Raw genomic sequence first — 15,213 nt, 5'->3', positions numbered from 1 at the left:
GGAAATTTTTGGGAAATGTATCAGGAGAGAAATTCATCTGGATATACATATAAATACCTCCAGGAAATCGTAGGGAATTCCCAGGAAACCCCTGGAGTATGTTTTCTGGGGACCAAGAGGAATTCCCGAGGAACTTCCGGAAAAGAACCTCGAGAAACTATGAAAAGCTGCTCAAGGAATTCTTGGAGGGATTCCCTAGAAATTTTTTAAGGAATTTCTGAAGGAATTCTCAATAAACTTCTCGCAAGGATGTTTTCGATCATCTGGCAATCATTTGACTCATTTGTCTATAACTCAGTTCAGAAGCCTAATATTAAAATGTGATGTTCGACAAACTCGTAGATTATTGTTTTCCCTATAATTATCACCAAGGACGCCACATTCTAACTCTTATATTTACGGCGTAAAAGTGTTAGTAATACTTACTCATACTGAACGATCGGATTTTTCGATCGTTTAGTTTGAGTAAGTGGTACTAGCGCTCTCACGCCGCATATATGAGAGTTAGGATATGGCGTCCTTGGTGATAATTGTAGGAAAAACACTTATCTACAAGGTTGCCGAACATCTCATTTCAATATTATGCTTCTGAACTGAGTTATGGATAAATGAGTCAAATGATTGCCAGGTGATCGAAAACATCCTTGAATTTCTGGAGGAATTCCAGAGGAACTCCTGCAAGAATTTTCGAAGAACTTCGGGAAAGAATTTACCTAATATCTACTGTAGAAATTCCAGAGGATCTCTGGAGGAATTGTTGACCATCTTTTGGAGAAATGCGAGTCGATTTCCTGAAGGATTTGCATGGATCTCCTGAGGAAAACTCCTGGAGGATTTTTCGATGATCATCTAAAGGAGTTATCCTGGCACTGCTGGAGGAATTTACGAGAATCTACTGATGGAACTCTCGAGGTTCTCCAGCTGGTATTCTCAAAACTCCAGGAAAAATTTCCGAAGAACTCCTGCATGAAATCCTTACGATCTCTTAGAGGAATTCCCGATAAAGTCCTAAAGAAATTCCCGAAGAACTCCTGTAGGAATTTCCGAGGAACTCCTGGAAGAATTCCCAAAGAATTCCTGGAGGAATTGTTAGGGAACTTTTGGAAAAAATGCCGAGGAGCTCCTGAAATAATCTCGGGCAATTTCTGAACGAATTCTTGCCAAACTTATGGAGGTAATCTCGAGGAACTCATGGAGGAACTTTCGAGGATCTTCAGGAGAAATTCTGCAGGAATTCCCAAAGATTGCCTGGAGGAATTAACGAGGATCTAAAGGAGGACTTCCCGACAAACTTTTCAAGAAATTCATGGAGGGATTCTCGAGTAATTCCCGATAAACTACTGGAAAAAATCCCGAGGAACTCCAATAGGAATTCCCAAGGAACTTCTGTAAGAATTGCTGATAATTTCCTGGAGGATCTCAAAGGATCTCCAGGATAAATTCTCGAGAAACTCCTTCTTCTGGAGGAGTTCCCGAGGATCTGCTGGTGGAATTCCTACAGAGCTCCTAGAGGAATCCCCGATGAACTCCTAGAGAATTTCGCGAAGAACTCGTGGAGAAATTTCCTAAAAGCTCCTCGAGGAATTCCCGAGAAAGTCCTGAAAGAATTCCAGAGGAACTCCTAGAGGAGTTCTCGAAGAATTCTAGAGGAATTCCTGAGGATCTTTGGGGGAACTCCCGAGGATCTCCAGGACTGGAGGATTTGCTGAGGATCTTCTGCAGGAAATCCGGAAGAACTCCTGGGATCTTCTGAAGGTATTCGCGAGGACTTTCTGGGGGAATTTCCGAGGAATTCACGAAGAAGTTCCTGGATAAATTCCCGTTTTTTTGTGCAACTCATAGAAATAAATTCCAGGAGCTTGTTTAGGAATTTTCAGGAAAACCCCTTAAAATTATCATGGAATTTCTGGAGAACCATGCATTATTGTTAGATGACCTCATGGTTTATTCCTTCATGCAAAGCCAAGTGAGAACATAAATTTTGATTTTAAACAAAAATTTTGATTTTAACTTTTAAACATCAATTTTATACTAAAGCCACAATATGGGGTGTGAAGACATGTGAAGACATTTTAGCGTGCCTTGTGAGGACATTTGAAAATTTCACCTGGCATCCCTGTTTGTAACAGTGAAAAACAACTTTTAAGTTCCACAGAGGGGGGTCTGAATTAAAGGTTGGTTCAACAAGTTCATCTGGCGAAATGAAAACTGAACGGCGATGAAGAACAAGTCGTCTAGTTGGTGCGGTTGCCTTCGGCATACGCAAGACGATAAAAAATGTAAAATCGTAAGTTGAGTGAAATTTTACATAATTATTGGATTTCCAATGCTCTAGGGGGTTGATAGTCTACATAGTTTTACTTCCATCTGATGAGTCATTGGCGAAGATAAGTTGTAACTTATGGAATTATCGGCTATTTTTCGTCTGATATGACGAGAATTAACGCATATGATGAAGTAAATTTCTATAAAGAAACAAGTCCAAAGTGTTCAATTAATCGTAAAAATGAAATTTCCAGAAATTTAGAGCCCTTTCTTAGATTTTAGTTGAAATACCTGGTTCAAAACATACTCAGACATTGGCTTAACCTTCCGTAGCTCACACAGATTTCCTTCAGAAGTTTTCCTTCAAAGATTTTTATGTAATTATCGCTGAAAATGTATAAACAACTCCTCTATGAATTCCTGCAGAGATATTTCCAAGAGTTCTTCTAAGGATTCCTTGAGAAATTCCTCCAGTGATCCCTCAGAAATTTATTGATGGATTTAAAAAAAAATCCATCAGGATATTTATCTGCAATTTTGGCAGACATTTTTATGAGATTCCATCAGAAATTTCTTAACGGATATCAGCACGACTCCTATCAGAAATATCTCAAGCAATTTTTCATTGAAATAAATTTCAAAGTTCTCAAGTTAACATCAAGTTCCAGTCGCAACTACCATCGAATCGAGTTCTCAAGAAGTTTTTCTCGATTTTTCTCTAGGAATTGAGTAGGTAGTTATCCTGAAGTTTATTCAGGAATAAGGGACATATCTTGAGGACCATTTTCAGGTAGTTATTTCAACGTATCTTAAGGAGTTATCCCAGGATTTTTTTATCCAAGATTCGCTCTAGAAAAGTTTCAAGAATTTTTTCTAGGAATCTCCAAAGTTATGATACACAATCATCCGGGGATTTCTTTGGAATTTCTCATGGGGTTCTAGAAGGATGCTTTTTAAGAATTCAAAAAAAAATTGTTAGATTTTTTAAAGAAAATTTTCGATTAATTTCTGTAAAACTCCATGAAGGAACTGTTGAAGAAATCCTGCACTGAAATTTCGGAAGAAATTCCTTAAACTCTGAAGAAGTCTCTGAAGATATTTTTGAATGAGTCCCTGACAGAATATCAGAATATATCCGAGTGGGAGTTTCTGAAAAATGTCGTAATCTGTGAAGGATTTTTTCAAGAAATCTCCAGTAAAAATTCTGTAAATAAAATCTCAGGAAGTACTTTCGAATGAATCTCCAGAAGAATGTCTGAAAAAACCGTGGGAAATTTCTGAAGAAATCCCAGCAGGAAGTTTTGAAAAACTTCTTAGGAAAATTCTCCGGAAAAGCATTGGGCGGAATTCCTAGAAAAGTAAATTATATAAACTTTAAGAAAATTCACGAAGAAATTCTTTAAGAAAATTCCTTAATGAAAACGTGGAATATTTTCTGAAGAAATCCATGGGAAAATTTCAGGACTTTTGATTTTATGTAGCTATCGCTGCAAGCATTTCTGGAAGTATTCCTGAAGCAATTTGTGGACATATTTCTGAAGAATTTCAGAAGAAGTACTTTAAAAACGCCTGGATAAGCTTCTGTAAAGATCCTTTGAAAACAAAAAAACTCGAGATATTTCTAAAGAAATTCCAGTAGAAATTCTTAGGAAACATTTCTGAATAAATCCCTAAAGAATTCGCATAGAAATTCTCACAGTGATCCGAAGGGATTTGTGAGAAAATTCTGAAAAAATCTCTATTTTGAAATCCTGGAGGAATTTATGCAGAGTTTTCTGGATAATTCCATGTAGAAGTTCCTGGACACATTCTGGCAGGAGTTTTCAATTCTTAGAGCAATTCCTGAACAAAATTTGAAAGATTGATTCTCTGGTGGACTTCCTGAACGAATTTCCTCACTAACAAAAGTAGCTATATAAAAGCTAATGGAGCAGATGCTTTCGAGAGAAAGCTCTTATGCAGCAAAGATGTTAGTTGGGTTCTTAATGAATCGCTGGGAGATTTTTTGAAGAAACCACTGGAAGAGTTTACGAAATAACCTCTGAAAGAATTTCTGAAGCAATCCCTGAAGAAAGGTTTTCTAAACGAATCCCTAGAAGAATTTCTGAAGTAATCCCTGGCGGAGTTTCAGAATGAATTCATGGGATTCTACATAAAAAAAATGCTTGGATAAATTTCTGGAGAAATTCTCTAGGGAATTTCTGAAACAATCCTTTTGGAAAAAAATTCAAATTTCTTTCTTGATTTCTTGATGCAATCTTTGAACAAATTTGTAAAGGTATCTCATAGAGAATGTTTGAAGAAATCTCCAGGGCTTTTTTTTTCAAGCAATCCCTAAAAAAAAATCTGCAAATAATTCTTAAGGCTAAACTGGAAGCATTTCCTCACTTTTTGGTTTTCGATTTTTTATTAAATAACGACGCAATATTCTAAAAATTGGGTTTCGTACACATGTAGAGTATGGGTCAAGGTATCTTCTGATTTTTTTTGTGGTGGAAAATGTTTCTCGTTTTTGCAGAAAAAGTTTGAACAAAATTTCACAAACAAATAGTTTCTGCAAAAATGGAAAACATTTTCCACCACAAAAAAAAAATCAGGAGATACCTTGATTCATACTCTACATGTGTACGAAAACCGATTTTGAGAATATTGTTTCGTTATTTAATAAAAAATAGAAATAAAAAAAATGAGGAAATGCTTCCAGTTTCGCCTTAAAGGAGTCTGTAGAAGATTTTCTAGAGAAATCCATGGAGAAATTTCTGGATGAATTCTGAATTTTTGATTTTGTGAAGGATACGCTTTCACTGAAGAAATCCGAGGATGATTTCCTAAAAGAATTCCCGTACGGAGTTTTGAAAGAATTGATGGAGGAGTTTCTGAGGAAACCCATGGAAGGTTATCTAGATGAGTTCTTGGAGACATTTTTGGAAGCTCGTCAAAAGGTAATGCTGAATGAAATTCAAGAGCAATTTTTGAAGAAATCCATAGCAAATGAAACTTTCGGACAGGAAATTTCTAAATGATTTCTAACAGGAATCTGTGGAGTAATGTCTGAAGAAATCCATGAAGTGTTTTCCAAGTGCATTCTTTGTGTGTGAAGATTCAGCCTAAGTTAAAATTCCGAAAAAAAAATGATTCTTTGATGAATTTCTGGAAGAATCTCTCAAAAAATTTCTGTGGGAATCACTAAAGGATTTCTGAAGAAATTCAAGGATAAATTTCTGAACTATTCTTTGCAAGGATTTCTAAAATAACCTTTGGAGAAATTTCGGAAAAATAGCTAATATAATAAGTGACTAAATTTCTGTACGAAACAGTAGAAATATCTGGAGAAAATTTAGGTATGAATCATTATAGATTATAGATTATTTCAAGTTATTTACGGGGAATTTTGTGGAGTAATGCGTGGGCGCTGATACTGGTAGGAAATTAATATGATTTATTTTTTTTTTTTTCATCTCAAGAGCTGCTTACCCAGTTTCATCACTGTTAGCCACTTCCGTCAACACCACGATAAAGCTGAGTACAAAAAGCGAGATTTTTTCAGCGTGTTGTACAAAATACAACAGAGTGTTGTACAACAGCGCGATCGCTGGAGGGTTAATTATTTAGAATTTAAATGTTAGTTTACAATATACATGAAAACATGTGTCGTTGAAATTTCTCGAAGAAATTTTGAAAAACAAACAAAAAATGCTAGAAAGATACTACAGGAGAGAAGCTTGTATGGAAAACTAATAAGAAGCTTCTACATAATAATGAAATTACAAACACGTTTTCTAGCTAATTAGATTTAATCGAAATAATGTGGAGAAGACAGTTTTTTATTTATTTTTTTCTACAAGACATAACTTTGGTTTTTAATTTAGAGGTATAGTTTGCATGGAGTTTTTAATTAAAACATAAAAAATGCATTAACGAATTCTATTTCTGGTAGTAAAGGTGAGAAAATTTCCGAAGGTTTTTTTAGTGGGATACACGATCTCCAAGGAAAACCATGATGCCTTCTTTGATGTAGCTCGTTACCCCCGTGAATATAATAGACACTTCATGCCAATCAATAAGGCTCCTTTTGAACCCCTTCTCTTATATATGTCAGAGCAAACAGGATGACAAAGTGTTGGGATTACTGTAAGTTTCTATGATTCAGTATTCAATGGAAAATTAGTTGCAAGGTTTCAAGCAAAATTTACCGGGACAGATGAAAGTAGGGTTGTTGAATATTTTATGGAACAAACACGTATGTTTATTAGAAAGAATGCATGCCGTCATGTTAGGACTTGTAATGTCGTGATCACAAAAAAATTGGAAAAATTCATCTCATGGCGAACCAACCTGAAAGATGTTTCCCATAGCCACGATTCGGGGAAGGTTTTTCTCACAACCGGAACAACCGGCTTAGCACCAAATGATGCTCCTTTCATCATTGCTGCGCCTGGCAAACCCGGTGATGCCATTACAAAATTGCGAAGCTGGAGACCACCGTCAAAGATCATACCATTACGGCGATACGGGCTGAAGTGATACATTGGATAGCTTCCTATGGGCAAATATGGGAAGAATGAAAAACAACGGTAACTTTCAGTGGGAACCTAAGTAGGATTGGGAAAACCAATTAGCCTTGAGGAGATTCGAAAAACTGCGATAAAACCAAACCATTTTATTGTGGTTGTAATGACTTCTCAGAGTCCGTTTGTCTTGAAAAAGTTACTTGGGTTGGTACATGTTCTGTATGAGTTTTTGGATGAAATTCAAATCCACACTCAGAAATTAGGTGGCTAAGTTCGTCACCGAGACAAACTCAGTCACTGAGTAGAAATATTTGAGGGTGCAGTAGTTGTACCCAAGAACTTAAAATACTCTGAGTTACTTATAAAGCTGAATCTAAAAAAAATCTCTGAAATGCTGAAAAAGTAGCTTAATAGTTTGGTAAAGGTCTCAATCCATATCTTGTACGCATACAGTTTTCTCTGGAAAAAGACCGAAACCCATGGCCAAATGTCGGGTAGAATAAAATAAATCGTCAGTAAATAAATTAAGACTAAGATAGCCGTTTCAACGCAATAACATCCAGTTCCAGCCGAAAAATCCCAAATCATGGTCTCAAAAAAAAAATCAGTAAGGAACTATCAATACATAAAGTATTACCATAAACAGTTAGGAACAATCAATACACATGACATTGCCATGCTTTATAATCTAGTAATAGCTAGTAATTGCTGTCAAAAGTTTAGAAGTAGTCTAGAATTTCTGTGTAGAGAAGGTTACACAATGACGTATGTACATTTGGTATAAAGTAAAATATACAGAGTAGAAATGACCAACAAAAGTTTGGAGATGAAGAATCAACCATGCGACCCTTGAGCGGAAAGAAGAAGCAAACTTGAGAAAATATCCCAATCCCGTCTCAAACTAGCCAGGCCACCAACCGTTCGTCGGAAATGTTGCGCCAAATCCAAGTCTCCGGAAACTCTCGTCGTATTTTGTGCTGCTCCACTGCTCCTGCTGCTGCTGCTGTTGCTGCTGGTGGAGGAGGCGGTCCAGCTTCGTTGGTTTCTGACTCCAGTGCGATTTCGGGTGCAAGAGATTCTTCAACGGCAATGTATTCATAATCTAACACTGATTCTGAAAACAAATGGCACCTCAATTAAGATGGTTTGCTGATACGAACTATGTCGTAAAACAAAAAGCTTCAAAAGCACTACAGTAATACAAATTTTTCATGAGTTTGTCACCCAGGTTCAAAAATTTCTTTTCTTCTTTCCGTCGAAGCATTTATCTATCTATTGATACTACACTTTTTCCATAATTGTAGTTTCAATTCATTAATTTCCAAATCAGTAATAAAACCTTGAAGAAAAAAACCTGAACAGCATTACTGTTCAGCACTTCTTTGATACTGGAAGAAAAACAATATTCGAAACTTTAGTATACAATTGACATGAACCATTTATACCAAACATAAAGATGAAAACCCCCTGCCAAAGATGTAGCTTATTTCCAGAACAGACAATATCATCAACGTAGAAAGTAATGGAAATAATGGACCACAATACTTTTGAAAAAAAAAAAACATTGTTAGAGTACAAAATGGCCGTCCTTCATTCCACTCGTAGCACAAATCTAGGAATCCTTCAAACGAAATGGTCTGCAAATATTATTCGTAGCTGGTTTACTTGCAGTAAACAACGAGTTGTATTTTCAAACCGATGAGTATGTCAGATCTTTTAATTTGCGCTCGAGAAGATGCAAGGTAAAAGGCATTGTTTAAAAAACGAACTTTCAATTAAAATTGAATAAAACGACAGAAACGTGTAAATTTCTTTGACATATAAAACAAAAAAATAAGCGTAGGATTTCAATTTATATAACTCGTCAATCTGACCACACGGAAATAACAAAATTACAACAAGTTGAGTTACCAAGAATAACAGAAACAGAAATATAAAAAATCTGAAAATTATTGTAAACATTTTTTAATGATGCTTGGTCTAACAAATTTCGGTATATATCTGTTTGAATAAATGCAGCATGTTTTGTTATTAAAATCATTAAATCAAATTTTGTTATAATTCTGTTATAAATATTCTCATAAAAATGTCCATAGAACAAAATCATATAAACTTCTATTATTTTTAACTGCAGTTATTTCAATTCTGTTATAATCTTGTCGTGTGATTCCAGTCGGAATATAAACTCCATGATAACATTAACACTTCCATTATAAATTCAACATGAGTTTATGTCATTACAGGACTTCCAACACAAATCGACATGATATACCAAATAAAATTCACTATACGAAGTGAAAGTGACCACGTTTAAAATAAACTTTCCGCGATAGGTAAACCTCGTTATTTTCTTCTATGAGAGCCATTAGTTCACAAAACATTCACAACGAGAAAAACATATTCAGCAACACCAACCAACCTTGAATTCACAAACGTCTGCCATATCCACGACTCGGGAAATTCCTTTCTTGTTACAATTTTCGGTGGACTTGCTACAGTCGGCGTGAAACTATTAACCACTCTCGGTTCAGGGAGATCCATATCCTCACTTTCAGCCATCATGTAGTTAATTTCAAAGTCCAAAGCTATCACTTGTACGGTGGGGAACCTAGGACGTCCTAGAGCTAGACAATGTTATTATGCGTTTTCTGGTGTGTATTTGACAAGTGTTTATTGAAGTGACCCAGATTGGGAAGAATTTGGTATTTCAACTCGAATCTGATAAGAATCCAATCCTTTGATATCAAAAGTTGATATGTGCACGATTGTCAGGATCTATCATGGTGCATCGACTGCAACACCGACTCTGATCACAACCTGATGATGGTCGAACTGCTCCGAAAACTTTCCGCCAGCAACAACGTACGGCAACGGCGACCGCAACGGTACAACCTAGAGCGACTAACACAACCAGATTTCACTTCAGTATTGTCAAGTCTCGAGGCAGCGTACTGTTACGGTTTGGCTTCGCAGTCTTAAAAAAGGTCGCAAACGGACCGAAACGTCGGGAATAATCAAGAACTAGTGTTTTCCATTTCCCTTAAGACTGCGAAGCCAAACCGTAACACTGGAGTACAGCAAAAGCAGCTAACAACGAGTTGGCGGAAAGAATGGTTCAACGAGGAGTGAAGAGCTATTTTGAAATAGAACAACGCAGCGCAGGCGGGCGGTAATGCTGCAGCAAGCAACCTGGCAGAACGTGTAACGCTACAAACAGAAGCGGAGGACTTGCAAATACTCGGCGAACTGGTAGGTGAAGCATGAATCTTGGGATAAATTATGAGCTCGCTACAGTCTACGGTGAACCTAGCATCCACAAGATGGCCAAAGTCAGAAGGATGCGGTGAGCAGGAATGCCGGACAATAACCCTGCAAAGTTACTGATCCGGTTGGCACAAGAAGGCGTGGATCGCAGAATTCACGATGATCGAGGATAAAGAGCGGCAGTCACAAAAAGAGTATGGTGGCGTACTATTGTTGAATGTGTTATCCCAATTGTGATGATGTGCAAAAAATGTTTATATGTAGTACTAGCTGTACCCGGCAAACTTTGTCTTGCCTACTGCGTTTTTTGACGTTTCAAGTCGCTAGCCAAGGCCAAGCCCCCGGTCATAAAAGGTATTGAAGATCGATTTTCAAAAACTCCCAATTTTCCCATGTTTTTTGCCTCATAAACCTTCCTTGGGTGAAAACTGACAGAACAAAACTAAGACGACCTAAATCGGACCTTCCGTTTGCAAGTTATGCGCGGTCCCACGTATGCCACTGCATTTTTATATATATATAGATGTATGCATGTATATTTTCAACTGATGACGGCCACGGCCATATTAAAAACGTCAAAATCAATCGTTAAAAACGTCACATCAATCGCCCCCGTAATAAACACCCCACATAGAGTGTTAGTCATGACTACAATCCAACAACACCAAACCAAAACGTTACGCTTCACCTTTCATTTGAAAATGTCTGCCAAATCCAGGATTCGGGGAAATCGGTCCTAACAGTGATGGCCACAGGCGCCAAAGCTTCGGAAAAAGGGCCCATTGATGCAGCTGGAGCAAACGCATGAAAACCACCAGAATCGCCATACGCCATCATGGGCATAACATAATAAGAGATATCTAAAATATGTGTAGAAGTCTAAAATTTTAAATTTGAGTGAGAAAAAAAATGTTTGGGTCGTTTTGCTTGATGGCCAATTTTTTTTAATAAACTAGGGAACACAATGTACGCTAACCATCCTGCACAAAAACGAGTAGTATCTACAGACAGAGATGGCATACACCTCAGAGCGCTAAGTGAGAAGATAAAAAAATACACATTACACGCAGCCTGCATGATGTGAAAGAGTGCGTGTAATGAATTATCTTCTGCGTAGTCCGACTGCACGCGCTCGGCATCGTTGTCGCATCGCGCACGACGGTGAGCGCAGGAAAGCAAGAGAAAGTACAGTCCAACACACAGCTCACATCACAGCGCTGCGCTACTCTGTACTGCCGAGAGCCTACAACTTGCAGCTCAGTCAGCGCAGATGTGTAGCACATTTCTAGAAATGAGCGAAGCTCACGCAGAAGAAGTTTGAGCTCTGCGATATCTCGCGCAGCTGGTGTGGCAACTTACACATTCGCACTCTCACGCATAGTTTTGCGGCTGAGCGATGTGTGTTTGTTGCCGGTCCACATTCGTAGCAAAAGAGAGCGGCGCTCATTTTATTGAAGATGTGTACGCAGAGCTGTTCATCAGTGTATCTATGCTTTCTCTGTCTACAGATACGTGCGACACATATGTGTGCAGTCTGAAACTTAGTGCAGTAAAGGTTATAATACCATACACTGAACGAAAACCCCATCCCGAAATCGACTGATTTGTCCGACCATCCAGTCCAAATTACCAAAATCGTGTTTTCGAATGACGAATCAGTCATAGGGCAATCATCCTAAAAAGCGGATGACGATCATCTTATTCGCGTATGAGGCGACGCACGCTATGTGAATGAACATTAGTTGCAGAGCGAAGGCCACACAGATGCACCGAATTTAGTCATCGATAGCGTAACAAGTTCCTTGATCGTCACACCCGGGACGTTGACGATATTGCTTCACATGTCCTATCCTGGACATGTCATATTTTTTGAAAAGGGTGCCCGCAAAGGTACCCTGGCCACTAAAGCACATAATTTTTGAGAAAGATAGCGGTGACATTATTGTTATCAATCGCTAAGAAACAAAGTTGCTCGACCATATGGTCGACCTACCGTTTTCATATCACTGTCATCCGGTTTTAAGATGACATCATTCGGTCGGTGGACCATACGGTTTCCGACCGAATGTCGTTAAGGGGCGTGATCGTATCGCCTCTCAGTCGATCTTGGGCGGGGGGTTTCGTTCAGTGTAGCGTGCCACGAAATACCGTCAAGTATCTCAAAACATCATGAAGTACCAAGTATGAAGTACTACTGAGAAAGAGGGTTTCTTTATGACATCAGCGCCGCCAATTATTTGACGTTCAAAGTATGAAAGTTTCAAAATGCATCTTGAACTGGACTTGGGCATCTTTAGCAGAGCATTGACACGAGAGGAATTTGTAACTACCACCAAATAAGATCTGGAACTGGAACACTGCTGAACATTTATTATGAAAAAAACGAAGCATTCTTCTTTAGGACGAAAGAATCCACTGCGCAAAACATGTTAGCAGGACATACTAGCTCACTACATACCCCCAACGACAAAAAAAAACACAAACCCGTGTCTTGGACTGTCGACTAACCTTTCATTCGCAAATGCCTGCCAAATCCACGACTCGGGAAAATCCTTCCTAATCGTCACAACTGCTGCTGCCATTGACGAGGGAGCTAAAGGAGGGGCTCCCGCATCAGATGAACAATAGTTGACTTGCACGTCCTCGTTCATTTCTCCTAAATCTTCATCACCCCAGCCATACACTAGACGATCTTCTGGAGTACAGTCAGATGGGTAAATTTAAAATTTTCGTTAGTGATATACGTTGCGCATTATGCAAAATTAGAGAAACTAATGCAACAAATAATGTACTACATCAATTGTGGAAACAACCGACGGATTGGCAGAGTTATACCTCTGTAGTAGGCTTTTCGGTAAAAAAAAGACGACCGAAAAGGCAACCATAGAGGGTATTACATCAATGCCGTCATCCATCCTACGTTGGTATTGTAAAATGAAAAGAACACGTACAAATCCAACCCAAAAGCAACACAGTTCATCGATGCACAATAGTTACAGAAGCAAAGCTGACGTCACAAACTTCTTTTGAATGAAAAAAAAAGAAATTCAATCAGCAAAATACACAAATAGGGCATTACTTCGCAACATTCCACAAAAATGCAAATCTGAGTCTTGGAACTAACCCTTCATTCTAAAAATCCTTCCTAATCTTCACAACTTTTGGTGGCATAAAGGGGTTTGTTCACCAGATAAACAATATACTTGAGGGTTGTCCACAACCACAATTCCAGACATTGAACGATATTCTTCTGAAGTAGGTACAGTCATACGGATAAATTTGTGGGGTACGTTAGTCAGATGCCCATTATCAATAAAAGAAACAAGATACCCAACTACCATAGATTACATCACTCAAAAATTTGTTAATTTCCAAATTTCCCTTTCCCCTTTTCTGTAAAGGACCTCTGAAATTGTTGTAACATTGCAGCACAACAGAAGCGTAACATAGTACAATAGGGCACATTGGGAGTAACAGCAAGCATATCGGTGGGGATGCCAGCGTACTCTGCCTACAAATGGATTAACGAAAGAAAAAAAAAAACACCGTATAGAAGTAATAAGGTAGTCTAAAAATCCGGATTAAGGCGAAACTGGAGGCTTTTCCGTTGGGGAGAAACGTGTGCTACCAGGGAATTCAAATTTTCTTGGTAGTAGTGAGGTGCATGAAATGCAAAAAAGGGAGTAAATAAAAAAATCTATGAATCAATAAAGAAGAATCAATGATAAGAGAAATAAAAAAAATAAAAAATTGATAAATAAATAAATCAATAATAAAATGAAATAAATAACAAATGATCGAAAGAATAAAAATAATTTAAGGATGAACAAATAAATAAATAAATCGATTTACAATCAGTAATAAATTTATAAATAAATAAGTCAATGAATGAAAAGACAAACAAATAAAACGATAAATAAATAAATAATTTAATCAATAAATCTATAAATAATTTAATACATAAACCAATAAATTAATGAATGTATGCAGAAATAAATAAAAAAAATAAATTGATGACTGAATAAATAAATGAATGACCATAACAAAATGTATCATACAATAAATAATTTTTCCAGGTATTTAGCCAGGTATTTTCCAGGGATTTCCCCCGGATATTTTCCAATCAAAATTCACCAAAAGATTTCTTCCAGAAATCTTACAGAGATTGCATCCAAAATTTTTCCTGGAATTATTCCCGGAAATATTCCAGTAGCATCTTTCAGAATATTTCCAGTGATTTTTCCAGTATTTTTTTGGAATTTCTTTTGAATTTGAAATTATTTCAGAGATCCCTTTCGAAAATCTTCCTAACACTGCTTCTAAGTTCTTCCAGAGAAGTCTCCGGCACACTGACAGAGATTTATCACGGAACTTTAAAAAAGGTGCATCCCAGATTTTTTACGAAGATCGGGGAAAATCTCTTAGGGACATCTTCCGGAATTCAGACATCTTCTGAGAGCTGGAAAATTTGTCCAGAAAATTTCTCTTTTTACTCAGCCAAGCCAAAAAGGCTTTGCTCCTAAGCTCTCCAAGAGTTCCCGATACTATTGCAGGAACTCTTCCTGGAAGTCTCCCATGATTGCTCCCGGGACTCTTCTAGGATTTTTGCTTAAATTTTCTCCAAGCCTTTTACCTGGAAACTCGTCAACGATGTTCTTCCGTCATCCATGGATTTTTTTTCAGGAATACTGCAGATTAATATCTGAATACGTCTCGGAATTTTTCAAGTAATTCCTAACACAAATTCCTTTCCTTTCAGAAATTTCTCCCAAAATTCTTCCTAGGTTTTTCTCGGAATCCTCAAAGAGATACGTTCCAGATTTTTTCTTAAATTTCATTAAATTTTAACATAGATTGCATCAACATTTTCCACAACTTGCTTTCCCTCATCTCTCTCAAGGATGTTTTTTGAAGCTCTTATAGGGTTCACTTCCGTACCTCATTCCAAGGACTCTTCCCGGATTTTTTCTATTTAACGGATTCTTCCCGGAATTGCTTACAGATTTCTATCCGAAATCTTAGGGACTTCATCCGAAAATGGCTGCTAGGGATCTTTTTGAATTTATTCCAGGGAATGCTCCCGAAATACTTCTAGCAATTCTTTTCAAACACATTTGAAAGCATTTTCAGAGCAATTCCTTCCGAAATTCTTCCTGAAATTTATTTCAGAGTT

At 37.5% G+C, this 15,213-nt stretch overlaps 1 protein-coding gene across 13 annotated transcripts in view; it reads right to left on the bottom strand.

Moving 5' to 3' along the window:
• The window catches only part of LOC109419933 (thioester-containing protein 1 allele R1), an 88,360-nt gene that overhangs the window by 26,761 nt on the left and 46,386 nt on the right, over positions 1 to 15,213 (bottom strand). The window contains exon 8 of one of the 13 annotated variants that reach the window (XM_062850301.1): positions 12,549 to 12,732. The exons of 8 other annotated variants lie outside the window; for them this stretch is intronic. In XM_062850301.1, the coding sequence (XP_062706285.1) occupies positions 12,549 to 12,732 (184 nt within the window). Of the gene's footprint in view, positions 1 to 7,694; positions 7,891 to 9,195; positions 9,401 to 10,728; positions 10,901 to 12,548; positions 12,733 to 15,213 lie in introns of all 13 variants that reach the window. 4 more of the 13 variants (XM_062850302.1, XM_062850299.1, XM_062850300.1 and 1 more) reach the window with 4 other exon arrangements.

The sequence above is a fragment of the Aedes albopictus genome, chromosome 2 (assembly GCF_035046485.1).
Source record: "Aedes albopictus strain Foshan chromosome 2, AalbF5, whole genome shotgun sequence".
Lineage (NCBI taxonomy): Eukaryota > Metazoa > Arthropoda > Insecta > Diptera > Culicidae > Aedes > Aedes albopictus.
This window is presented reverse-complemented; position numbering and strand designations above follow the sequence as displayed.